A 26,383-nucleotide genomic window follows, 5' to 3' on the forward strand; every position below is an offset into this window, starting at 1 on the left:
TTACTTGTTTGTATCTTGAAGAGGTGATTCAGAGGGGCAGCTGGCAGGCAGGCGGGATTTCAGAGAGAGAGGGGAGGCAGGCGGGTAAAAGGCAAGTATTTTCCTACACAGGTTCAGCGACTGACTGGAAGGCTTAGGTGGAAGTGGAAGTGGAAGAAACTATGTGTCTGTGTCTAAGTGTCTGTTAAACTCCTCAAGGCGACAGGAATTCAAGGGAAAAAGGGAATCACTCAAACTTCAGGCAGGTAACTGCAGGGTGATTGAGTGGAAAACACAGGAACTGGTTAGAGACATGGGAGGCCTAATTACCACCATAACAATGGCAACTGTCTGGTGGAGAGGGGCAGCTCAAGCTGGTTCTTAAATACTATGAGCTGATGAGTTAATGGAGAACTCTTTCTGGGAGAAAGACTTCATTGTTTACAATCCTCAGTACTGTCTGCAGCCCATGTAGGGCACTCAACTACAACTGAGTCATTGTCATTGTCCATTGTTTACATTTTTAATCAATTATCATTGTCAATTTTAACAAAAACTGGGGGAGTGACTCCAAAATCCAGTATTTTTGATGTCATTTTTTCTCTATTTAGTTCTAGTCTTTGAAAAACAGTAACAGTAACAAACTGTTTTCACCAATGACAAGTTCTCACTGTATGTTGCAGCCAGTCTGGCTTCCAAACCAGCGCCTGCTGTAATTCCTCATGATCCCTGGAAATGTGTGGCTGCTCTGCACGGATGTGGCTTTTTTATTTTAATCAGGCAAGACCCACCGCAGCCACTCTGATGACTCAAATCACATCACAGGCCCAATACAGAGCTGAGGTGGCATGTGTTTGGGTGCATGTGTGTATGATGTGTGAGGTGAAGATGAAGGCGACAGCTAGGAAACAGCCGCCGGTGTCATCCAGCTTTAACGGGAATGATAAATGAGAAGCTCCATATGCGCGGCAATAACTTTCATGTCAGGATTTCAATTTCCTCTTTCAAATACATGAGAAAGATAATGTGACAAAGATAATTGTCACATTAAATGTTAAATAACCACCATTGATTTAATGATGAGTGGGGTTTTTGATATGCTTTTACAAGGCTTTGAGGTAACATAATGTGCCTTCAGGCTGCTGTTTGGGAGGTCCTCAGCTGTTAAGTACAGACAGCAGTTGATTGCAATTTCAAATGTATGACCCGAGGCATCATCTTATATTCCAAAGCAGCACAGTTTGAAATCTCAGCACAAAGACAGTCAATTTAAATATATTAGGATTTTACTATTTATCTGCTTAGAGGTCCCACATAATATATAATTTTATTCTGTCTGACTTATTGAACTATTGTTTTCTCTGAATGCTTTTAGAAGTCTTTACTACAGCTAGCAAAATACTAACTAACTAATAAAATAAGGTTTTAATTTTGTCTATAATCATCTGACCTCTGTGACCTTGTCTAGTGACTTTGCTACAGCTATCTGGATGTTCAGAAGAACATGCTGTATTTGAATCAGTTACAAAAAGTCTACTTGCTTAGGTTTTTAAAGCTAGTTTTAAGTTAGCATTAAAGTGGTATAGCTAGCAATAATAAAATTGGTGACATGCTAAAGTGCGATTACTTTTCTATTTTATTAAGGCTTCAATTAAATTTCCTTGACTCTTTTTAATATCTATATATGCGTATTTTTATTGTAATGCGTGCAGTTTGGTTGTACTGTAAATATATTGCTTAGTCACAACTCCAACCTGTAACTGTGCGTGTAGCTAAAGTTTAATTGCACAAAGGTTTGATAAACTTAGTTTGTATGTAATGCCCCAGCTGAAAAAGGATGCATGAAATCTGATCCTGAATGACTTCTTACTAAAACGTGTAGGGGACACAGATGTTCCTTTACTGCGTTTTCTGTCTCTTTAACCTTTAGTTAGCTTGTAAGATCATCCTTTTCTCTGACGCATTTGATTTAGAGAGTTAACACAATGTAACAGTGACAAATTGAGCAGCATCTTTGAATAAACATTTGCCTGCAACTCCACAAAAGGCCTTCACGTCATTTTTTCAACTGGCTATATATAGCTAACAACCAGGCCATCTCTCTGGCCCATATATGTTCTAACTCTCCAGCAGTCCTATATGAAAATGCCAAACATGCTGCCAGCTGGTTTGAGAGCCTCCACAGGGCAGCGATATTCTAAAGTACACTGTCTCTACTTAATGTCCAAACCACACTGTAGACACACTTTGAATATGGGAAGATCTATTTACCTACACTGCTGTATGCTCATTGTTTTTGCCCTATTTGTTTAAAAGCAGGTACTGCAAATAAAATAAATAAAAATAGTGTAAATGATAAAATTAGAGAATGCTGAACTCTTTTGAGCTATCGCTCTACATAATTATTTTCTACTTTTAGTGACCATTTTTATCCATTTCATGAAGTGATTATAAATAATTATTTGCCCTAGAAAACTGTGAAAATGTTCGTCTTTAACATACAGCATAAAGAAACAGGTCTAAATACACTGTGTCACATATCTCAGTGGGGGAAAAATCATGATGGATATTTCTGCTGATTTAGAATGTGTAGGAATAAAAGGATGCCATATTGTTTAATGGAAATGAAAATTATCAGCCTACAGAGAGATGAATTCCAAGACACCCAAAAAACCAAAAGTGAAAAGAATATTTTGCCAGAATTTTATTGCACAAACTGAAAATGGTACTCAGTAATTTGTGAGGTTCCCACGTGCTTGTATGCATGCCTGACAACTGACCTGAGCCAGCGGATGGTGTCTCCTCCCAGATCTGGACCAGAGCATCACCAAACTCCTGGACCATCTGTGGTGCAACCTGCCGGCATTGGATGGAACAAAACATAATGTCCCAGAGGTGTTCTGTTGGATTTAAGGCAGTCAGTCAGTGAAAGGTATCAATCTTCATCTTTTATGAACTGTTTACATACTCTCCCCGTATCAGGCCAACCATTGTTGTGCACTAGGAGAAACCCAAGACCCACAGCACCAGCAGAAGTTAGAGTGCCATTGCATATCATGTAGGCACCATCACCATCACTCACTCACCACCAAACTGGTAATGCTTCCAGCATGACAACAACCTGAAACTTACGTTGCTATTGACCGGTCTGCACAGAGCACAGACCTCGATCTAATTAACAAGGTTCATGTCAGAAAACCATCGAATCTGGGGGAGCTTGAAAGATTCGTCCTAGAAAAATGGACTGGGATTTCACGGGACACTGCAGGCTGATATCCAGCAAAAGGGTACCCAGCTGACTTTAAGCATCTGGGGGCTAATCATTTTGACCTGGTACTTTTGTTTTTTGAGAAATTATTTTATTTTTGCGTGCAAAGTAAAATAATGTAAGCCTCCAAAATAAAACTAGGACGATAAGAAAAGCCCCTTGGTCTGTTTAACAGCACTTTGGAAATTTATTTTTAAAATTCATAGCAGATCTAATTATCCTTTCCTCATCTGTATTATTCTCATTCATTTTCATTAACATCACTATGATCTGGAACCGATTGTTTGATTCTTTAATTTTTTAAGCTTGACAAAAAACCGACCACCACTCTCTGCTTCTTCTCGCATCTGCTCAGTTGTGGTTTTGGGACATGATGTAATGGGTAAATAGTATGATCACAGTCAAAGCATATCGGAAATAAATGCTTTCAAATTTCACTCAAGCACCCTGATGACAATCGGTTTTCCACTACAACGTCTGAAAATGCTCTTATCTTTCTGCAGTGTGCCGCACAGTGATAAGAGCATTACAGGTCGGAGCTTTCTTTCTCTTTGTTGGCATCACTGTGGGGAATCTTTATGTGATCTCTGGAGCTCCTCCACAGCTTACCTCCCTACTGCTATTCCTCTGTGCTGTGGTTTGGAAAACAGCAGCAGACATGATGAGGCTGCAGCATGGTGAGCCAAATGGTAACACTGCCCACATCTATGAGAGCTGGGCCCATGAGGGGGATGGGTATAGAAGGAGGAGGTGTGATTGTGTCAGCATCTGTGAGTGTGCATTTATCTGCACAAATATTGAAAAGTCTTCATGGATGCTGGGGAGAGGCTTGCTGATATAGAGAGAGAAAGTTAAAAAGAACTGTATTTTGGGGTTATTTTCGGTTACCGGGGTGCTGTTGGTGGGATTTTGAGGAAGCGGGTGTTCACACCAACATTTCTTTGATCTGGTGATGGCCTGAGGTGTGTGCAGGCTGCCATGAGCGGGGTGGGTGGAGCTGAGGGGTAAGCACGTGGGGTTGTAGTGTGTGTGTCTGTGTGTCAGTCAAAATATAAAACTGAGGTTACACATGAAGACACCAAAGCACACGGCATTACGTCGCTTCAATGAGATTGTGTGTATGGGAGGTAGTTTAATTCATAAATCACACCTTTGTCTTATTCTCACCAACACCGCCTGACACAGGCCATCATATGTGAGGCTGAAGGTTGGCATCATGTGACAAGAATTATAAGAAAAGGTTGTGATGCAAGTACGCCCATAAGAAAGAATAACGGTTTTTGCATGTGTGTGAAGCAGCACGATAATGTAGGATGAATGAAGTTTAATTATAAAGAAATGCAGTTTGATTTGGGAAAAAAAAGTCAAGCTTTAGAGCATTTATGGACTAAATGAGTCAAGTTTTCCTTTAATTTGTGTAGAAGGTATAAGGTAATTGGGAAAGCATTATTATATACAGTTTTTAAATAATCAGATACAATGACTCATTATTTTAAAGGTAAGAAAATGTCAGAGAAATTCAGCAATTTTAAGTTAGAATAATTAAGTTTAATATTAAACTTATGGTACTTAATCTAATTTAATTATGTTAGGCCTTCGGGTTTATTGCATTCTGTGTGTATTTGTGTCATTTGTCATTCTATGATGTAAATAATCTATTTAACTATAATGGAATTCATTGTCATTGTTTTAGTTTTATGTTCCTGCTAATACAGTCATTTCCTTTGGTATAAATAAAATATTTTGAAAAACCCAAATACAAGAGAAATCCGTCATTGATTTGCATACATGCATTATGATAATGGTTTGTGTATGATGTGCAGGTATGTATTCATTTTGATTTATGCACTGAATTCCCTACGTAATTCCCTATAATTACTGCACATCATTCATGTTAGACTAAGTGTTTTGGTCATCTATGGCGTTATGAAAAAAGTATCTGCCTCCTTACTTGATTTCTTAGTCTTCACATGCCTTACATGTTGCAGATCAGCAACCAAATTAGTAAATACAAAGTGCAGTTTGTAAATGATGATTTCATTTATTAAGGGAGAAAGCTATCCAAACCTACCTGGCCCTTTGTATAAAGGTAATTGCCCCCTTGTGAAATCATGAATTAACTGTGTTAACCCCAGTGCTTTTTTTTTGGGGGGGGGGGGGGCTGAGTTTAGTTTCACTAGCAGCACCTGATTACTGACAGACCTAAAAGACTAAAAGATTTCACACAGCATATCTAAAGAAGCCACTAAAGCCAACAAAGTATTTGATGCCTATCAGTCTGGAAAGGGTTACAAAAACATTTCTAAGGCTTTGGGTCTTCAGTGAACTATGGTTAGAACCATGATCCATAAATGGAACTTGGAACAAGGATGAACCTCCACAGGAGTGGCCAGCCTACTAAAATCCTTCCAAGAGAGCATCAACAACTCATCCAGGAGGTCACAAAAGAACCCAGAGCAACATCTAAAGAACTGCAGACCTCACTTGCCTCACTTAAGCTCAGTTGTCAACAATAAGAAAGAGACTGGGCAAAAATGGCATCCGTGAGAGAGTTCCAAGGTGAAAACCACTGACCAACACAAACAAAGACTTGTTTCACATTTACCAAAAATGTCTTGATCATCCCCAAGACTTTTGGGAAAATATTGTTTGGACATTTTGGAAGGTTTGAGTCCCGTTGCATCTGACATAAAGCTAAACAGCATGTAATAAAAAGAGTATCATACCAACAGTCAAACATGGTGGTGGTAGCGTGATGGTCTGGGCTGCTTTCCTGCGTCAGGACCTGGACGACACGCTGTAATTTATGGCACCATGAATTCTGCTCTCTACCATTAAATCATGAAAGAGAATGTCTGCCCATCAGTTCATACCAGAAAAGACAAAATTCCTCCACAGCGATGTAAAAGTCTCATTGCCAGTCAATGCAAACACTTGATTGCAGTTATTAGGTAGGTGTGAATAACTTTTTTCCCTTAATAAATATAATTATCCTTTAAAAACTGTATTTTTAATTAATTCTACTTAATATTACAATTTGTTCAATGATCATATGCGACAAATATGTAAAAGAAACCCTAAGAAATCAGGAAGGGGGGAAAATACACAACCCTACAAGCCAAAATGCTCAACAAGTAATGTAATGTAATATGTGGGAGGCAACCGGAGCTAAGAGTGGAATTCCTTGTAAAACAAGGGTGATATCACACAGAGTACATGTGACATATCTGTGAATGCAGCAGAGAGTTGGTGGGCTGAGGGTGCAGCTAAGAGGGGGAAATGTCACTTGTATCTCCTGGTTTTGGTCTGCCTCCACTTATAAAACTCCCATAAAACCAATAATGTTGTGCAGATGTAGACATTTTGCCCGTGAGCTAACAACATAGAGGGCGCAGTATGTCGAGAATGCCTTTGATCAAGGCTTTATGAAGGAGACGAGTGCTTTTGATGATCTTGCTGACATTTCCAGGGGACTTTAAAGACTTGAGTGAGGCTAATCAAACCAGTGTGCTTTCTCCCCTTTAGAGGTTAGGCAGCGTGGACGGGGTCAGCTTCTTAGGAGTTGGAAGTTTTTTTACATACATTGGAGTCCAAGTGCAATCTGAAAAAGGTATACTGTACAGCAGAATGCTAGATGCCAGTGGGTTATGCTGGGTTTTTTTGCCATTTGATTTTAGGCACAATACTGAAGTCTTGTTTTTAATTAAGGTATTGTCACAGTAACATGATGGTGCAGCAGCTGGCTGTCAGTTTTCGTGTAGAACAGCATTTCTCTTGATATTGGAAGCTTTAGATGACGGCAGCTCTGCAAATAATGATGAAGTACCAGAGTTTAATGATAATGAGAAACCAGTTTTTGTACATGATAGATAACAAAACTCCCTGAAAACATTCAGTTGTTCCAAAATGCTCTTGCCAGAGTACTGAGACCATATTTCTCCCGTACTGGCTTACTGTTAAATCCAGAATCGAATTTAAAAGTCTTCCCCTCACAAACAAGATCTTGAATAATCAGCCTCATTTTATTTTAAAGACCCCATAGCACCGTATCACAAGTAAACCACATTTACTTGTGGTTCTTTGGATATTGTAAAGTAGAACAGGAAGCAGAGCCTTCAGCTTTCGGGCCCGTATTCGTAGGAACCAGCTCCCAGTTTGGATTCAGGAGACAGACCTACTCTTTACTTTTAAGATTAGGTTTAAATTTTTCCTATTTATAAAGTTAGGGCTGGATCTGGTGACCCTGAACGCTCGTTTAGTTAGGCTGCAAAAGACCTAGGCTGCTGGGAGCTTCCCATAATGCTTTGCGGCGTTCTTCTTGACATTTTGTTTAGTTTTTTTGTTTGCATTTACATACCAGTCTGCATTTAATCATTAGTTATTATTAATCTCCCTCCCCTCACCCCCTACCATCCACTGCAAATGGCGGCTTCCTGACCCTGGCTCTGCTGCTGGTTTCTTCCTGTTAAACAGGACTTTTTCCTTCCCACTGTCTCCAGTGCTTGCATGTAGTGGTTGTCTGATTGTTGGGGTCATCTCTCTATTATTGTTGGGTCTTGAGATGACGGTTGTCGTGATTTGGTGCTATAGAAATAAAACTGAATTGAACTGAATTTGATTGATAGACAATATTAGTGTAAAATACACAACCAATTAACTGTGGGAATCATTGGCTCTCATTACAAGTAAGAAAACTCCTGCAAAATTATTTTTGTGACGGTGATTTTTAAAATAAGCCATGAATTTTGGGATCAAATAATATAAAAAGCTTATATCTTGGTATATTTAGCTGTCATCTCTCCTGTTGTTATGACCACATTTCACCTCACTGTCATATTAGTTTATCTGATTTGTTTTCTCTTGAGGTGGACTTTCGATAAATCTTGGCCCTTTGTCTAAGCTTTACATTTCGCATGTGCAAGTGCCATACATCTTCCCCACTCTACTGATCTCTGATGCCTGCTGAATACAAATGCTCTCATTTCTCTCTGTCTCGCACACACCTGAAGGAGCAAACACGCCCATGCTGACATCTCCTACTGCTTCAGGCTCCTGATGTATCCACAGCCTTTTCTCATAAGGTGTCACCTCTCTCTTATCCATTTATTCATTGTCTTTCTAATACAGAGGAACCCAAAACTGTTTGATAGCACTGGTGTGGATAGAAAGAAGCAGAGGAATGGGCATTAATTAATTATACATGGATTCATTTCACATAATCTGCTGTCTGTATAGTTATGTAAATCTTTAAATTATCAAAGGAGACCTCTTGGATTTTCATTTCGGGTGGCATAGACAGTGAAATGTTCTCATTTTTGGGGTCCAGTTCATTGCAGTTCTTTCTACACTGTAATTAAAAGCGATTACACGGTCTGGCTCTTCACAATGTCACAAATTTTATTACCACCCTTGGAGCCTATCATGGTCTGTGCAGCATCTGTATTGGAAGGGATGGACCTAACTGATGCCTTTTCTGTGGTGGGATCAATTTTAAAAATGTCCAGGCCATTAAATCATACAGGGGCTTTCACATAAATGTGAACTATCAGACCTGTTTCTGAAAAATCGTGACCTCCGGGGCACAGCCACATACACTTTAAAACAAGACAGAATGCCCCCACTAATCTATAGACCCACAAATCACACGGTGCCACGTTGTGCCACCTGAGAAATACGCTTCCCTCCGATGCCTGGTACCTTTTGTCTGTTTATGGAGCTGAGAGATGAGGCATCTAACCGAGATCTCCCACATGGTAGCACAAGCAATCATTTTGGAGCAGCTGCAGATGATGACTGCAGAAAGTGAACTGTTTAGCCCATTAAATGGGCCAGTTTACTTCACAATCATTATATGATCAGAATATGATTTCTGTCTCCAAAGAGACAAACTAACATGTTGTCTGTTTTAAAATGTCAAATTCATTTTGGTGACTTGGCAGCTTTGCTGAGTTTCCAACGAACAAGTATTTTTACATCGTGTCATTTAACAAAGCATTATGTAAAAGATAAATTGGTAACTTGCTAGGTAAGCTCATTAAAGTTTTATTCAAATAAAATTCAGGTGGTTAGGACCCAGCCACAACCTTTGGGGATATAAAAACGAACCCAACATGAAAAAGTGCCAAAAACTGCAGTTCCTCCATTGGCCACACGAGGCTCTCTCCAAAAGCAGGTCAACCCCACAGACTCCCATACTAAAATGACCAACTTTAGCTTTGAAACTAGCATGTTTATACCCTGGTATACAAATGATTTGAGTAGAAAGTAGGCTAATATGGCCATTAAAGATTTTTTTGAGTATTTTATTAGCCTGTTATGTAGGACTAAGTAATTAAGTCTTTGTTTTGCATATTGATGCAACTTGCTAACCACGTTTGCTAGTATTAACTAAAAACTAATAACCCTCCTATTCAAGTAACTGGGAACTAAAAAATCCCATTTGTAATTTTTATTTTGCTTTAAACATCATGGACTATGACAACATGATAGTATGCGTTCCCTCAAAAAACACAACCTTGCTTTAACAAAAACAGGAAAGAACTACACTATCCACAATCCTAAATTCAAGCAGGGATGTCCCTGATTGGTGGAGTTCGCTGTCACTGTGGAAATATTTAAACCTGAATATGACAAACTACTAAGTAAGCAACAAATTTCAGAACCTATGAGAGCAGTGATTGCAATCAGGAATGGAGCACTGCATTGATAACTAGACTATGCATTAGTACACACACAACAAAATATATTCAAAACTGTAAATATACAGCATCACAACAATGAACAGGGAATTAAATTCAAGAAGGTTGGAAGTCTCTCAGTGTGGAATCTGGGATTATGTAGTGTATTATAGGATAAGTAATTTCCTTACCATTAAAGCTAATTAACTACACAGTTTCATTTATTTTTCTCTGCCAATCAAATGTTTTTATGGCTTTGATTCACTTTGTAGCTGGTTGGCTGGGTTCAAGGCTTTAAAGTCTTTATGTAAGGACTTGGAAATAAAACACTTCTGAAAATTAAAGTAGGAAAAAAATGTTTACACTCCAGCATGAATTATACAAAGCAGCAAAAAAGATATTATTGCCTGCTTTTGGTCAAGTTTCTTTGAATGAACTGAGTATTGCCATCTTGGAAAGGAGACAAAGGTTAACTCGTCGGAATACAGGAGAAAAATAAACAGCTTATTACAAATTTCACCTGACAGTTAATTCTATTTAATCACCATCAAAGCAGGGCATGAAATAAAACATTTACAAAGCAGCTTTTATTCGTTTTTGCATTTCTTTGACGGACCTGCCAAAGACATGTCAGCTTCAGCCTCGACTGTCCACCATCTTCGAATAAGTGAAAAATTGTCATTCTAAATTGAGAAAGGTCCACATGTGGCATCCGTGTGTTGAGCGTTTGCAGCCTGCGGTGTCAAAATTTAACAGGCAATCACATTTCTTCTTCACACCTGACTAACTGCGAGCTTTTGAAATGGTCAGAGGAGAGGCTGATAATTACACTCACTCTTCCTGGATCGGCTCGTAAGTGAGGGCGAACAGCTGGGGAGTCGAGATGTGAGGAAGGATGAAGACTGAGCAGATGATGTGTTGTAGTCGGAGGACAATTCTGATTTAGTGCAACAGTCTGATTTTCACAGGTTTGTAACACGGTGCTAAAAGAAAGTGGTGAAAATAAACAGCAAAATTGCCATATCAGCTATGGTTGGACATGTTGCAAATAAAACAGTAATATTTAGAAGTAAAACTGAAAGTAAAGTGTCTGAAAGGTTCAGGTTTAAAAAGTCGCATCAAGTAATACTTTAGACAATGTAGTGGTGCATGATGCTCATTTAATACCAGGTTTTCTGTTTTAGTTCATATTTAGAGAGTTTAACACAGGGGTGAGGCATGGACGCTAGTTTTTATGGAAAAACAATGAATGACTGTGTTCTTAATGACTCAGACACAGACTGAATGAAACGGAATTATGCTAAAGTATAATGAAATCATCGGTGTATGAAAAGATCAGTCTCCTCTGAGGGTGTCTGGCCTAAGGCACCAAAGTGACCTGAAAACTGATTTGCTCACAGTTTGCAGTAAGTCCAGAAAATATGGTGAATGTTTCAAATTCAGAGTAGTTTTTTTGTTTTTGTTTTTTAGTGATGAAAGCATCCAACAGGATTATTGTGACTGCAGGGAGTCAGCACCTTGAAAACACAGAACATGAACGTTTAGTGATGAACCCTGAAAACTAACACATATGACATATTTTCAGACAAGGTTATTTATATTTTTCTAGTTTGCAACATGAACTTTCTTGCTGACAGTTAGCTGAGGAGACTGGTACAATGCTCGTGTCTGAGTGTTAATTACTGTTCGAACAATCATTAGCTTAGCGTCAAGAATGGAAGCAGGAGTCACAGCCATCCTGGCTCTAGATACACATTAGATCTTAAACTTAACATTTGACACAAGCTTCAGTGTATGAACATAAAGCCGACAACACAAACTAATGGTGAAAATTAGCTCAAGGATCGGAGATCATCATGTACAGGTAGAAATGGAGGCTGCCTTTGTTACCTGATGAACATCAGGGTCTGGCTGCTGGGCTGGGGTCAGCATAGACTCAGCTTTAATATGACTCTGGGTCCTTGGCTAGCTTTGCACTAACATCTATTCAGATGTTTGCAAAGAGTCAAAGTTGTGTTAGCAACATAATGCAGTTGCTTGTGTCCTGGACACAGTCTGCATATCACCAAAGCGCTCTTATGCTTTTGTGTAATGAACATAAAAGTAATTTCTAACATTATTCTCTTTAGAATAATGTTAAGAAAGTAAACTCCAATAAAGTAAGATTTTGTATATTTAGGCTTGTTGCTACTTGCCATAAAATGAAAAAAAAAAAGAAGACATAATTAGCAACAGACAGGAATTTGGACAATTACACATGTTTTGTAGTTTTTCCTCTAAAGACCCCTACAGTCGATTCCAACAATTCACACTTTAATCTCCTCTTGGTTGTCTGATTTAAACTTTAGTGTAGTCCTGTACAGAGGCAAAACTACAAAAAGTAAATCATTGTTCAAGTATTTTTTAGCGAGCATACACGGCTTTGGTTAGATTCATTCTTGAACTCCCTGCACACGTGTGAGTATAATTTATTTGCCAAAAAGGGAGGGAAAAAAAGAGAACACACAATAAATATAAAAAAAACTGGTGGTGTTATTGTTTCCAACTTCTGTTTCAATCCTGCAATGATATTTGAAATGTCTGTGAATTCTTTTGGGCTCTATGTGTAGTACAAATGTGATGTAGTGATAGTCCTAATGCTATCAACTTCTTACTCTTTGAAAGTGATGTTAATATGTTTATTCTTAAAGTTTGGCTCCCAAATATTAAAAAGAAGTAAATAACTGAAATAAAGATATACGAGATGGTTAATAACACCATAATGAATGCAATTTGAGGAGATGCATGTTAAACATTGACTGTCAGTCACACTTGCGTACCAACTGCAAAATTCCACGGTGATTCAGTATGCTTACATTGTGGGTCATATGTTGTCAGACCAATTAAACACCATTTGTCCTTTTCTCCACGGATAACACACAAACCATTTTCCTGGTCTGTTGCCCCCAATTTCTCCTACAAGGCTCTTCCATCACAGCTTGCTAATACCCATGCACTACTGCATTTAGGCAGAGCAGCGGGGGGGGCGACTCATATCCCCGCCTGCTTCCCTTCTCCCGGGCAGGGTGATGATCTGTAAAGAGAGTCATTAAGACGTAATTTGTGACTGTGACGTGCACACACACACATTGCCTGAAGAATGCTATCCATCACCTGAAGCTCTATTCCACACTGTGGAAAAGGAATGATGTAGAGGCCTGCTGCTTCTCTCTCTGACCTTTGACCTCCATGATGTGTGCGCCTGAGCACAACCGCACAAAAATACACACTTTAAATTAAAACAGCGAATAGTCGTGTGCTGATAGGTAACATCCGATCCACAGAGGATTTGGAGAACTCTGAGAACAGACAAAGGCTCTTACTCTTCTCTTGCGATACTTTACCCATAGTTGAAATGTTCTCTGGATTTTCGGGGCCTTGTTTTGTTTTGTTTTTTTTAAAGTAATTTTGCATTTTCTTGTAGCTGTTTTGAGTCTCTTTAAACAGGTTTTGTAGCATTTTGCTATTTTCTGTAGTTCATTTGTCATTTTTTCTATTTGCGCTATTTTGGTATCTCTGTAGTAATTTACTCTTTTAGGCTGTTTCTTTTGTTGTTGTTGTTATTTATTTTATTTTTTTTTTGTATTTGATTTGTATGTTTTTATAGTTGTTTGGTAACCATTTGTATCTTTGTAGTTGTGATATGCAGTGTTGGTCAAGTTGAAAATAGTAATTAGTTACTAATTACTCCTCCAAGAAAGTAATCCTTTTACTTTACTAATTACTTATTTTCAAAAGCAATTAGTTACTTTTTAAAAACATGATACACAACCTGAACAAAGCAACAGACCTTTAAGCCCAATTCTATTTTTTCTGCATAATCCATCATATAAAATTGAATCAAATGAAAAAGTCTCTTTTAAAAAACATGTTTTATTAGTTTTAATCTTTTAACTTTATGCACATTGAATTAAGCAAAAATCTAATTATATGCAACAGTGTCTGAGTGGAAGAAATTTGTTTAACATTTAAACCTATTTTCTGTATATATATAAAATAAAATAAAGTTTTGTGTGTTTACACTCACTCTTTCAAACAGATGCAAGTAAAACAGCAAAAACTAAATAAAATCAAAGACTCAGCGGCACTGAGTCCTGCCGCTCTTAAATCTATTGTCACCTGTTTAGCAGGAGGTTTGCCCGGTGCCACAGCGGTCATGTCAGTGGGAGGATCTGGGGGTTTCGCTGTGAATTCCACATTCCCGTGGCAGCGAGCTCGGTGCTTGCTCAGATTTAAAGTTTAATTTTTCGCTGTACAAAGAAGTTTTCTTCCCACGCAGAGTGTACAGTGAACGCTAATGTTTTTGTCACTTTTTACATAATCAAACTCAGTAATGTCAGTACGTCCACGCTTTAAACGCTGCATGGTCGTACTCTCTCCCACACTTCGTATTATCCATTGTTGATCTGCACACATCAGTTGCTGCCACGGGCGTCGCACGCTCGTACGTCATTGTCATGAGACACTCTCACAAACAAAATCACGACGGTTTAGTAACACTGTAATGCGGTGTGCTTACGGGAAAGTAAAAGTAATCTAATTACTTTTTTTGCAATAGTAATCCCTTACTTTACGCGTTACTTGAAATAAAGTAATCGGATTACAGTAACGGATTACTTTAACGTGTTACTGCCCATCTCTGGTGGTATGTGCTTGTAGTTCTTTTGTATAATTTTATTTTAGTTTTGTAGTCATTTTGTACCTCTTTGTAGTAATTTGTTTGTTTTGTAATTTGTAGGTTTTTGTTGTTGTTTTATTACCTTTCCCCCCTTTTTAGACACTTTCAGTTGCTTTATTTGGTTGGTTTTTTTGCATAATTTCGAGTTTCATTTCGTATCAATTTGCAGTTGTTTGGGTTCTCTTGAAGTCATTTTGTGTGTTTGTGTTTTCCATTCTTTCCAGTAATTTTGCTTTTTTTGTAGTTGTTTGAGCCTTTGTAGTTTTCTATAATTCCGTCTTCTGCTACTTTTACATGTTTTTGTAATTTTCTGATCTTTTGCCTCTTTGTAACCAAATAATTAGATCAGAATGGTTATTTGTTTTGTTTCATTTTGTAGTAACTTTGTATATTTATGATAATTGAGTTAGTTATTCTTTTGTTTTGGATCCCATTTTGCATGCCCTTTGTAGTGTTTTGTGCTCTTTGCTTATTTTTAGTCAATGTGAATGCCTTTGTAATTTCTATAATTTTGTTTCGTTTGATCTTTCCAGTAATTTTGCTTGTTCCTTTAGTTTTTCCTGATTATTATACTTATTTAAAAATTGATTTCCAACCTTTTGTAGTTGTCTTATTTGTTCTTTTTGTAGTAACTGTCTTTGTAATTTTGTCCGTCACTTGGTTTGTTCTTGAAGTTGTTATCTTTATAGTCACTTTGTCTGTTTGTTGTTGTTTTGTGGTTGCTTTGTGGTCATTCTGCATATATTTGCAGTCAGTGTTTGTAGTGGTTTGAGTCATTTTCTAATGTGAAGTGTGAACAATAACATTCATCAGAGGCACAGGGTTCAGAGGCCCAATTACAGGTTTGAAGCCCAGAAGACCTCGTTCCTGATGCAAACGTCCTTGAGATTTCCACTAATGCTTCCTTTTTTGGCCTGCTGCTGTTTCTGACCTCCATCATGAAAGTCACACATGCTTAATATATTCAAAAATGCTGGTACCTAATTATACTTTATGCATAATGAGGAGGGTGGGTGCGATGAAAGGCCAGAGTCGGAACCATTTCAGGAAAAATAATTCATGCCGTCTGCTTGTTGACTCATTCTGTTCTACCACAATAACTCCAGCCCCCACCCCAATGATGGCTAATTGTTCAAGATGTGCTATCAAAGGGGCAGGAGAGAGGTCTGGGTGTTACCAGGCGGTGGGCTCTCTTCTGCTCATCTTTGATGAAGGGTTCTTTTGTTGGAAATGTAATTCCTTCGCCCGCATGGTTGTTTTCATTGTATTCAAGAGCTTCCCTTAACGACGCCCAACGTTGCAGCTTGCCAACCTCTTCCACTACGTTCCTATGGTAACAAGTAAGAGTGAGTGCGTCTGGGAGATGACTGATTGTGTTTGTGTGTGTTCATTACGGTGATGTGGCTTATTTTTACATAATGAATCAATTATTGAGGCTGTGCAGCAAGCTTGTCTGAATAATTGCAAACCAAAAAAAGGAAACAAAAAACCTTCTACACAAAACATGTAATGCGTACTTCCTTGGAAAAGGTGCAACACTGTGTTGTAACACTCTGTATGTGTGTGGACGGGAGATGATGTATAATGGGACATCCAACTGATATCATTCGCCTGCCAATCTGCACCCTGCTCGCCAAACCCAGCCTCCATAATTGCTTTATTGAGGCAAGTCATGGCAGCTACAGTGTCTCTATTTATACACAGCCCACAGTATAGAGGAAAGTGCTCTACCGCCCCCTGCTGCCCAGCAAAACGAGGGTTCATGGACACTAAGTAATAAAAACCTAAAGACAAAGAAATGTAGAACAGATGTCACTGTAGTAAATTCTCAAATACTAATAATGCTTAAAAATGCTAATAATAAAAAATACTCAACAAATGTGTTTAAACTTAATAATCATCAAGAAAATCCACACAGATAAATCAGTTTTGTTTTAATTTAATTTCACATAATATGTGACTAAATGATTTGGTCATGTGAGACAGGCTGACATCTGTCGATGTTTGTCTATGTTTTGTCTTTAATTAAGATGTGAAGAGGGGTAACTAAGACTTATCCCCACTGCTATGAGAAGAGAGTCTGGATTGCTGTTTAAAGGCTTAATTATTAACCCATCCATAAACAAAGGGGAAGCTTCACCATAGAAACAGAGAGAAAAAGCAAAAACACAGGATGAATATGAGATATTTAATCAGTACTGTATAATTTATTTCTATAGTTCTAATCATTAGCTGCTCAAATGAAAACTCACAGTGTCAGTATAAAACAACAATCAGTGCATCTGTAACAATAACAAGATAAATATAGACTTCAGTGTTGGGGAGGGTTTGCGAAGAGAAAACTACTCCCCCTTGTGGTCAGTGATTAAACTACATCCGTTCATGATTCCTACTAGATTGCCTGAAATTTACAAGAGTGTCTTTGAATTTAATTATTCCTTCTTTTATTTTCTTATTGAACAGCAGACTAGGGACTGAAGGGCTGATGGCTTTAATGCAGGAGTCCTCAAATATGTAAAGAACATCTTCAGACTGGAAACTGAAAACACCACAGATCTGATTTAGTAGGTATTTATCCGACAGCCCCACCTCATGGTAAAATATCTTATGAACTCTTAAGATTGATTGCCAAAACTCAAACAAAGTTTTCAGTTTCTGGATGGCTTTCTGGACTCCTGAGGTCACCTTGGAACGTTGTTGCTCAGTCAACGATATTTGCATGAGGTCAGTTTCTACAACATACCTGACAGATAAGTGAGTGCCCGCAAAGCATCTGCCCAACTCCTTCTTGTGAAATGTTTTGATGTATCTGAATATGTAAGAGTCAACCCAGATATCATCCTGACCTTCCGGACAGACTCCACACGCCACTGTGGGACCTTCAGTATATCTCTCCAAGGTTTTTGAGACATCTTTAAATTCAGTCTGGAGGAGCTTACTTCTGACTGCTGAGCTGCTTGGATTCTTCAAACAGCCCATGCTGCTCTGGTGAGAGCCCAAATCACCCTCTCTTCTAATCTCTGTGGCTGAAATCTTGCCTGCTCTGGGATGTTTTTGTGAGGCACTGTCATTATAAGGCTCTGTTGTTGATATTGCATCTGGTTGAGGAAGGCCTGATAAGGAAGATGCTTTGATTTCCTTCTCGACCACTTGTATGTGGTTGGCCTTTCTTTGTTCTGTTGGCTGAACTTCCAGTTTGTCCTTTCCATTGATGCGTGCTTTCAAAATCCTCCCTGGAGCCAAACTCTCAGAGGAAACTTTTTTGCCTCAAGGAGGCGTTTTGAGTCTTTGAGAGCAGTCTTTGGATTTCACTTGCCTCACCTGGGCTCTGCAGCAATGTTGATAAGCTGCTTGCGGGTTCCCTCTTAGAGCTGCTGTGGCTTACAGAGTCGACATACCTGTGATGAGATATTAACCTCGTATTATGACCACTTTCTCTTGGGTTAATACCAGCGGTTTGGACTGTGACTGCAGATTGAAGCTCATCGGCTCTGCGAATTAGGTCCCCTCTCAGGGCTTGGACAGCTGCAAAAGGCCCCTCAATGAAGGCTTTCCTCTGCTGGGGCACAGGACGAAAACGCAGCGATCTGTGAGCTGACCGCAGGCTCTCAATCACCAAGTCCCGATTGCCGCCGAATATGGAAAGATCAACCATAGCGCTTGGGACGTAGAAAAACACCTGCACCACAGGAACGTGCTTGAATTAGCAACTTTTATTTTGCGATCAAAAGCTTGTCAAAAGCAAGTGACTTAAGTAGGCATGGTGTTTTAAAATCACACCGATACTTACATCTGTGCTGAAGGGAAACACAGTGAGGACGAAGTCTTCAGGAAACTGGCTGTCTGTCATAATATGCTGCTTCTTTTCCACCACCCTCGCTGCATCTGCCAAAAGTTAGCACAGTTCTGCTGTGGTCTCTACCCAGGTCATTGTTATAATGATGCCTCATGAACCCACAAAGCTAGCACACTTTTTTTGTCACTCAGAGTGCACAGAGCTTGACTCGACTCATTATCTACCAGTCTAATGTTAGCTTTTATATAACAGTACATCACTTTGATAATATCAGATTAATCCATTCATCAGTTAGGCACACATCCAAGCTGCAGATCATACAAAAATCAAATGTTTCATTCATACATTACCCTTTCCACTCAGCATAATGTAAAAGTGGTTCTCAGGGGAAACTGAAATTGGTTCCCATGGGTACCAATTATAGTGAAAAATAGCAGATATGTTTGACAATGACGAAACAGTTTGTGTAAGCCCTTTAGGTATTTGCAATTCCACATGGATAAGGTGGCCTTAGTTTGTGTCTGTCATTTATTATTACATCCACAGAGCTCCAGAAATAAGCCTCCTATTTTAAAAGAACAGAATATGTTAAAACTCATAAAGCAGACTGTATTGTCTGACTAAGGTAACTGGAACACTGCACCAATCAGGGAGAGCCATTTTAATTTCTAATAATCCCATTGTACAATAAACAATACACCCGGCTTTAGAGTTAAACAACACGCTGTATGTTATGCAGCAATGATAATGTGTCTGAAATGAAATAAACTTCATATTTTTGATAGAAGACTGTACATACAGATCCAACTGTACGTTGTTTTTAGGCCTTTATTGTAGTAAAATATCTGTAAACATGAGTGTTGTCACAACACCATGAAGTTTTAAGGTGTTGTTTGCTACATTGTTTTTTATTTTAGAACTGTGAACACAAAAATCATAAATTGAAGAAAACTGGGACTGCTTTTCTTTTTCTGAAGAGTTGGGCCGAATCCAAAGTGCTTCAGAGACAGGCACATTTACATGCGGTGACTTATTGTGAAAAGTAAAAATCACAGTAAGCGGTCATTAAAATGTGTTCATTGTTTACAAACTGATGATGAGTCATCTCATAAATCATCATACAGCCTGTATAGGCTGGACGTGTCGGCGATACTGGCCCTGGGTTACTTGGAAACGGACTGAAATCAAAATTTGAAGTATTGCAGTAACATTTAGCTTAAATTAGCGAAGAGTGGACAACTTTATAGAGCAGCTTTTTGGACAACTTTATTTAACTCACTGAGCGCTGGAAGAACTGCTCATAATTAGATTAGCTTTTGTTGGTTGGAAGGGGACACCCTCAAAAACTGCTTGTTGTCATTAATGTATTTATTGAAGCACGCACAGCTTTACACACTATCAGTAGCGACATGTTAGCCTATAGCCTGCCTTTAGCCACCACCTGCTAATTTACCTTCTTCGTTTTCAAAAGTGACAAACGCAACTCCGTCCATGCTGGTGGGATATTTGACCTTTTCGACGTCTCCTCCATCACTCTTCCGGGTGCTTTGGAAGTGAATGGTCAGCTTATCAGTTATCCTGCCGGGGGGCAACACATTGGGAACACCGGAGACAACCACCGTCCTGCCGTTCTCCCAGGAGTCGGTCTCCATTACCCTTTTGTTATGCTACATTAGCACTGAAGCGTCGACATAACGGTTAGATACTCCCGCGTTTTTCGGCCACACTAAACACGCCTGTCATTAATATGTAACCACTAAACCAGTTTTCTGTTAGTTTCACTTTCACTCCTCGTTAATTCCATAGCGCTTTCATAATGCAGTAACGAACTTTGTCCACTAGGTGTCTCTGTTTCACTACATCCCAGGCTGAGAGGAGCGTTCGTTCAAAATGGCTCATTTATGCAGCTGGAAATGAGGCTGCCGAGCAGAGCAAACATCTCCGCAGTGCCCAAAAGGCACAGATACAAACCTCATGGCAACATCTTCCACAGAGTTGCCTCATCTGTTGCTCTTCTCTCCCATACCGAAGCGACCTCTTTCTCCCAAGGAAACATTTAAATTAGACCTTGAAATTGCTGACTGCAGCTAACTACTCATACTTTAGCTTGGTGGAAAAAGTCAACACTTGTGGTGCAAACATTTATTAGAATCTAATTTTTAAAAAATGAAAGAAAAGAAGAAGAAAAGCCACACCATACACAGAACACCTCTCATGAGTCACACGAACAGAAATCCAAACAAATTAAGCCAAGTAGTGACAAACTCGATTGTATTATTCTTGTGCATATAAACATTTTAATATATAAAACAAAGTGGCCTGGTCGAGTGCAAACAAACAGGTATTAAGGGTTAATAAAAGAAAAACCCAGGCTCTGTCCGATACCAGTCAAATCTCCACCTCTGATCATCACTTCAGTGCAAATGCAACATTCACGGTGTTTAATGGTGACTTTAAATAATTCAGGTAGTTTATCTGTGATTCAGTGTTTCTTCTTGTACAAATGCTGCTACGTGCTGTTCTAGAACCTTTAAACACCCAACGTGACACATTCAGTTCAATTTAAACATAATTATATCATCTAATTTTCAAAGTGGCAAGAAAAAAAAATAATAATTTGGTACTAAAACAGCCGCAGTAGACACACTAATGTGATAGCTGGCAAACAAACCCCAAAAGTCTCCAAACACTTTGACTTTAGAACAGCAAACTGGAGTTTTAGAATAGAAGTGGGGCGCTGAGCGGAGCTCTGCAGCTACGGACAAATTTTACAAACTGGTGCTCGGTTTCCACCCTGCACAGACCTGTTGGCCGAAAAAAAAGGAAAAAAAGCTAAAAGAAACTAAAACAAAATAAAAATGAACATTCATTCTTCAGACATTTGATGTTTCGATTTGGACAGCGTCTGGGAGACAGTCCAGACTGAGGCAGCAGAGGCAGGTGGTTGGATGTGCGTTCCATGTGTGCCGCTCTGAGATTTTAGCAGCTATAAGCCAGTCCTGTCTGAGTCGCACAGCTCCCCTTTGTGTCCGCTGCTGGTTCTGAGTTTAAAGGCGCCTGGGGGGCCTGTGGGGCGGAACACGGCGCTCGGGGTGGTGTGTCTGGAGGGGAGCGTGGCAAAGATAGGGCGCGACGAGGCCAGGTCTCTGCCGGGAGCGCCTCGGGTCGAGTTGCACAACCGTGGCTGCTGGTCCGACAGCCGGCGGATCGATTCGCCCCCTTTGTACATCTCTGCCAGGAGGTGGTGGGAGTCTGTACAGCTGATCCCCTCCGGAGGATGTGTCACATCCAGAATCTGACTGCTCACTGCAGACGCACACAGACAGACAGCGCTGTGAGCAGTGGAGCCAGTAAATAAAACAACTGTCATGGGTGAGCAGAGGGGGGGGGAAAACAAAAAAACAACATCAGACCTGCACCATCGGGAGGCTTCAAATAAAATGCTGCTGTCAGCTTTAAAGCTTTGAGTTGGAAGGACAGACAGATCTATGTGTCTGGTTATAATTTACTGGATTTTTTTTTACATTTTCTTTAAAAAGAAAAGGCCCATCTCTCAGTCTTAATTCCTCTGTAAAAGAAGCTGCGTATGAGCCCCAGTCCTTGTTGATTGCCCCTAGTGGGATTGTTGACTAAAGCGCCTGAATAATGAAGGGGGAAGAAAAAAAAATCTCAGCACCTGCAAAAAATACAGCGTGATATTTGAAATAATCAGCACATTTGTGTCGGTGTTAATACTGCCGGGACTGCAGGTTCCACTGCCAGGTGTGATTTCTGCCCCGTCTGGAAATTATTTCTGCTTACATTCACAAACAGACGCTTTCTCCACAGATACGGAGCACAGCAAGCAGATTTTGACAGAATAAAAAAAGGTGATGTTACTCCACTTAATCTGGCAAAGTACTACACAGCAGCTGGATTTATCTGGTGATGAATCTCAGCACGAGTTTCTGATAAACACCTAAAGGCTGACATTCCAGCCAGCGTGCGTGTTTTTACAAACTGCTGGCCTGAATTTCTTTGCTAAAGCAAAAAAAAAGAAAAAAAAACCCCAAAACACTACATAATATTCTGGACTAGGATTTGGAGCTTCTTCTGTGTTGAAGAGGTCAAATCTCGGTCAGAAACCGCTAACTCGAGGTTCTCTAAGCTTAAGCCTCCCTCTGGTCTTCCTATTACCTGCTTCACCTACACTGAGATCTGAAGAGACTGATTTTCTGCCGGCCTTCCTCCCATGACCGCCACGCCAAACCCCCAGAGGAACCTGAGGAGACGGAAGATGCCAGTAAGGTAGGTGTGCTTGTGGGCGGCAGGACAAGGAAATAGAAGTCAAAAGTGGAAAACCAGTACTACCTGATGTTTGGCCATCATGTGTGCAGTGTGGATCAACGGAGGTCTGATGGAGGGTTTGTACTGCAAAGGCTGGCCCAGTAAAGAGTAGTGCGCTTCACCTGGTAATGAGAGTCAAAACAACCTTTTCAAATATCAGTTTGTGATTATTTAAATCGCTTTAGAACCTAACTGCAGCTACACAGACAGTAGCTAACTAAAGTACTCGACAATCAATGATTAAAATATAAACTCCAAGTATAGCTGCCAGTTTAAACAAATGATATATGACATTTATTGAATCCTGTGTGCTAGAACCTGTTTAAAAACAAGCACGCTTTAACATTGTTCATGGCAAGCAGGAAGTTGGAAAGTTAGCTACTGCTTAAACTACTTTGCAGCATGCTTTTCAAGCAATTTAGTGCAATTTGTCCCTTAATGTTAAATCTTAGGTTAGACATCTTTTACAAGCACAGCTGAAGTTACTGTTGTATTTAAAGTTGCTGCACAGACCCTCAAGTGTTCTCCAATGCACTGACTCCTTCATTTAGCATCAGGAAATGATGCCCCTCAGCAGGATTAGTTTAAAACACATGATCATGCTCTTCACTCCAATCTTAAAACCTCAGGAATATCAGTACATAAGCAAAGGCTTGTGAATATGGAAGGAGGTTTCATTCATCCAGATAAGAGATGCTTCAACTGTACGTTTTTTGATGTTGAATGCATTCGTGCGACATTGCACTGCACAGTCACTGAGTTTTGAGGATGCCGTGTTTGTAAGCATGTACTGCAATACTACTGCGTGTCTCTGACCTTGTCCACTGTGGCAGAAGGCTGTAGGGAGCTGCGGGTGGTGGGCCATGACAGGGATGGGTGAGATGCCTGATGGGAGGCCCTTGACGCTGGGCGGCTGGCCTGGCGAGGGAGTGAGTGCCGGAGACGAGGGCAGGCTGCTCTACATACAACACACCGATGATGCAGAGAGAGGAAACCGGGAGGAAACACAAACACTTTCATTCAAAAAAAAAGAAAAAAGAAAAAAAGCAACTGTGGCCATTTCTTCCTTTCACAAAGTCATTCTGTGGTTCAAGTCATTGCTTTAATGTACCATTCTATCCACATTAGTCCCACTAATGTACCATTACACCCTAATGCCGAGGACTATTTTCTCCTCATTTTCAGGTTTCGGCAGCACTCACTTCATTTGCAGAGCCTATTTACTACGACATTTAACCTGCCTGGAACAGCAGGCAAGCTGAGTCTGGCTCAAGGCGACAATTCTCACGCAACTGTCAGACTCGCACAAACAAACTAAATTGGCTTTCAAATTGCTTTCTTGTGACCGTCTTAACTTTCTGACACGTAAAGTATGGTCCTATGTAGAAAACATCAGCTGAACAAATTTACAACTGAATTCAAAATTATTTGGAAGTTGCTCCCGTCAAATGAAAACCTCTGGGTCGCCGAGCTAATTAAATGGTTTCAAAGGAGAAACTACGGTCTGAAAGGCACCGCTGTTCTTCTGTGATTGCCTGATCGATGCGCCTGGGCAGCGTTTGTACCTGGATGTTGTCCGGAGGCGGAGGGAGCTCGGCGGGCCTGCGGTTGCGTTGGTGCTCGGGGCCCAAGTGTTTGTGGCTGAGTGGTTTCCTCTGGCAGGGGGAGGGGGCCCGGGGCTGCTGGCAGGGGGCTGCTGTCATTTGCAGCATCACCATGCCGCTGCTGGGGGCCGGGGGTAACAACCCTGCACGCAGACAGAAATGGAAAGGTTGAAGCAGTGTTTGTGTCGACAAGAGGCAAATCAGGTCAGCAAAAAAAATCCACTTATTTAATTCATCACATCAGCTCATCATTTATGCACCAAAGTAAATGTGTTTTTGCCCCAAAGCTGCGTTTCAGCACTTTTGTTCAGCTACACACCTCATCAGGGAAAACACTGCTCCTACACCGTTAGCCTCTCAGCAATTACGTCTTAAGTGCCTCGACTATAAGGGCACATTGGAATTGGCAATCAGACAGTCCATTCCCTATTCCTGCTAAATCCTCTGCAATGATCCAGGAAATCCAATTATCTAATTATTTTGTGGCACATGAACATGACTTTTAAAACAAAACAAAAAAATTAATAAAATAAATCAGCGCCCCGAACATACATTATACCTCCATCTAATTAACTTCTGTTTACATGAAGCTCATATGAGGCGCAAATCATACACAAACTTTGCACAGCTGATGCTGGTGTCCATTTAGGAAATAAAACCTCGTAACACTAGCAAGGACGATGGATATTTGGACTTAATTTGTAGATTATTTCTGGCCCCGGCCTAGCCAATTAAAAGTGTTTACTGGTCACGCTGTAGGTAAGGCCGTCGTGAGACCTTCATCTGACCTCATTACTGGAAGAGCTAGAAATGATGGCTCCCCCTCCACTGTGCTCCCATAATAATCAGACATGAATAATAAAGGTCATTAGTAAGGAGACTGCCCCACCTGGGCCTCTGGACAGCAATTCATGTCCAAAGAGACGGAAAACAGAAATGAAAAAATGCATTATTGTAGCTTTGTAAGGCACGAGTCCATTTTACCTTTATTTATCTTTTAATGCACGAAGGTAAACTGGGAGACAAATTCCTAGGGTTTTTAGAAGTAGAATGGGAGGCAGAGCCTTCAGCTTTCAGGCCGCTCTTCTGTGGAACCAGTTTGGATTCAGGAGACAGAAACCCTCTCTGCTTATAGATCAGGCTTAAAAGATTCCTTTTTTCCAAAAGAATATAGTTAGGTTTGGATCGGGTGACCCTGAATCCTCCCTTAGGTACGGCGCAATGAGTCTAGGCTGCTGGGGGCGTGGCAACCAGGGTTCACAGCAACTTTAATTGACATTGGGCCAAATAGGTGGATAAGTAAAGCTTCCTTCAAATACAACTACCAAAGAGAGAGCCATATCACTGGTAGTAAATACATTAGTGGGTTACCGAGGCAACCGGATCTGGAATGTCCACTAGCAACCAACTATCATCTACAAAGCGATGCATGATCAGCGAATCACTTCCTGTGTAAACACCCCTGAACCATGAAGATAACCGTAGTTGATTAGCAGAGTTGCAGCTAAAGCACTCGACAAACACATTAGGACCGGCTTTCATCCTCACTTCATTTCAAAGGCATAAAAGGTGGAACATATAGTAAATACTCCAATCTTCTTCTGTACTGAATCGCACAATGAAACCAACAGTCCCGCTTCAAGACTGTAAAAAAATACATTGGGAAATACATTTTTACAACGTAAACAACGTACCTCTGTAGAAAAATATGGCAAATTAAAAAAATAAAAAATAACGATCAATATTTATGTTGTGTTTATTAAAAAAAATAGACCCTTGTGAGCGCTGGTATAAAATCAGATAAATATCGACCACATTTTCTTATCAGACGGGCTACGCTGTCTACCATCATCAGTTTATACAGACACATCTGTGTGTTTGATTGAATGGGAAATACTTTGAAAGTTAAATGACAGAAGTTCTATAGGTTTGAGAAGTGGGTTATGAAGCAAAGTATTAAAGAGTAATATTACCAAAGCCTGACTATGAAAAAATAAAGAGTTATCATTTAAGAGC

At 39.9% G+C, this 26,383-nt stretch overlaps 2 protein-coding genes across 12 annotated transcripts in view; both read right to left on the bottom strand.

Moving 5' to 3' along the window:
- Positions 1-16,747: 16,747 nt before the first annotated feature.
- On the bottom strand, positions 16,748-20,315 carry LOC134620718 (uncharacterized). The gene is made up of 3 exons (XM_063466989.1): positions 19,891-20,315; positions 18,432-18,526; positions 16,748-18,320 (listed from the first exon to the last, which is right to left on the bottom strand). Exons 1-3 carry the CDS (start codon positions 20,087-20,089, stop codon positions 17,889-17,891), a joined length of 726 nt encoding a protein of 241 aa, XP_063323059.1. The 5' UTR covers positions 20,090-20,315; the 3' UTR covers positions 16,748-17,888.
- Positions 20,316-20,691: 376 nt separating this feature from the next.
- The window catches only part of LOC134620170 (R3H domain-containing protein 1-like), a 51,902-nt gene continuing 46,210 nt past the window's right edge, over positions 20,692-26,383 (bottom strand). For 8 of the 11 annotated variants that reach the window (XM_065469708.1, XM_065469709.1, XM_065469706.1 and 5 more), the window contains 5 exons: positions 24,329-24,510; positions 23,580-23,721; positions 22,788-22,885; positions 22,614-22,698; positions 20,692-21,800 (listed from right to left, as the gene is read on the bottom strand). In XM_065469708.1, coding sequence (XP_065325780.1) covers positions 21,424-21,800; positions 22,614-22,698; positions 22,788-22,885; positions 23,580-23,721; positions 24,329-24,510 — 884 coding nt within the window. In that variant the 3' untranslated portion in view covers positions 20,692-21,423. Of the gene's footprint in view, positions 21,801-22,613; positions 22,699-22,787; positions 22,886-23,579; positions 23,722-24,328; positions 24,511-26,383 lie in introns of those variants that run through there. The other 3 variants (XM_065469707.1, XM_065469710.1, XR_010573407.1) reach the window with 3 other exon arrangements.

This window comes from Pelmatolapia mariae, linkage group LG23 (genome assembly GCF_036321145.2).
Source record: "Pelmatolapia mariae isolate MD_Pm_ZW linkage group LG23, Pm_UMD_F_2, whole genome shotgun sequence".
NCBI lineage: Eukaryota > Metazoa > Chordata > Actinopteri > Cichliformes > Cichlidae > Pelmatolapia > Pelmatolapia mariae.

What these genes read in the sequence shown, in the direction of transcription:
- LOC134620718 (XM_063466989.1), bottom strand. Translation starts at nt 20,089, where the DNA reads ATGGAGACCGACTCCTGGGAGAACGGCAGGACGGTGGTTGTCTCCGGT. An exon ending in CACTTTTGAAAACGAAGAAG is followed by an intron (nt 18,527 to 19,890) that starts GTAAATTAGCAG and finishes AACTTTTGGCAG; the next exon opens with ATGCAGCGAGGGTGGTGGAA. An exon ending in TGTTTCCCTTCAGCACAGAT is followed by an intron (nt 18,321 to 18,431) that starts GTAAGTATCGGT and finishes CCTGTGGTGCAG; the next exon opens with GTGTTTTTCTACGTCCCAAG.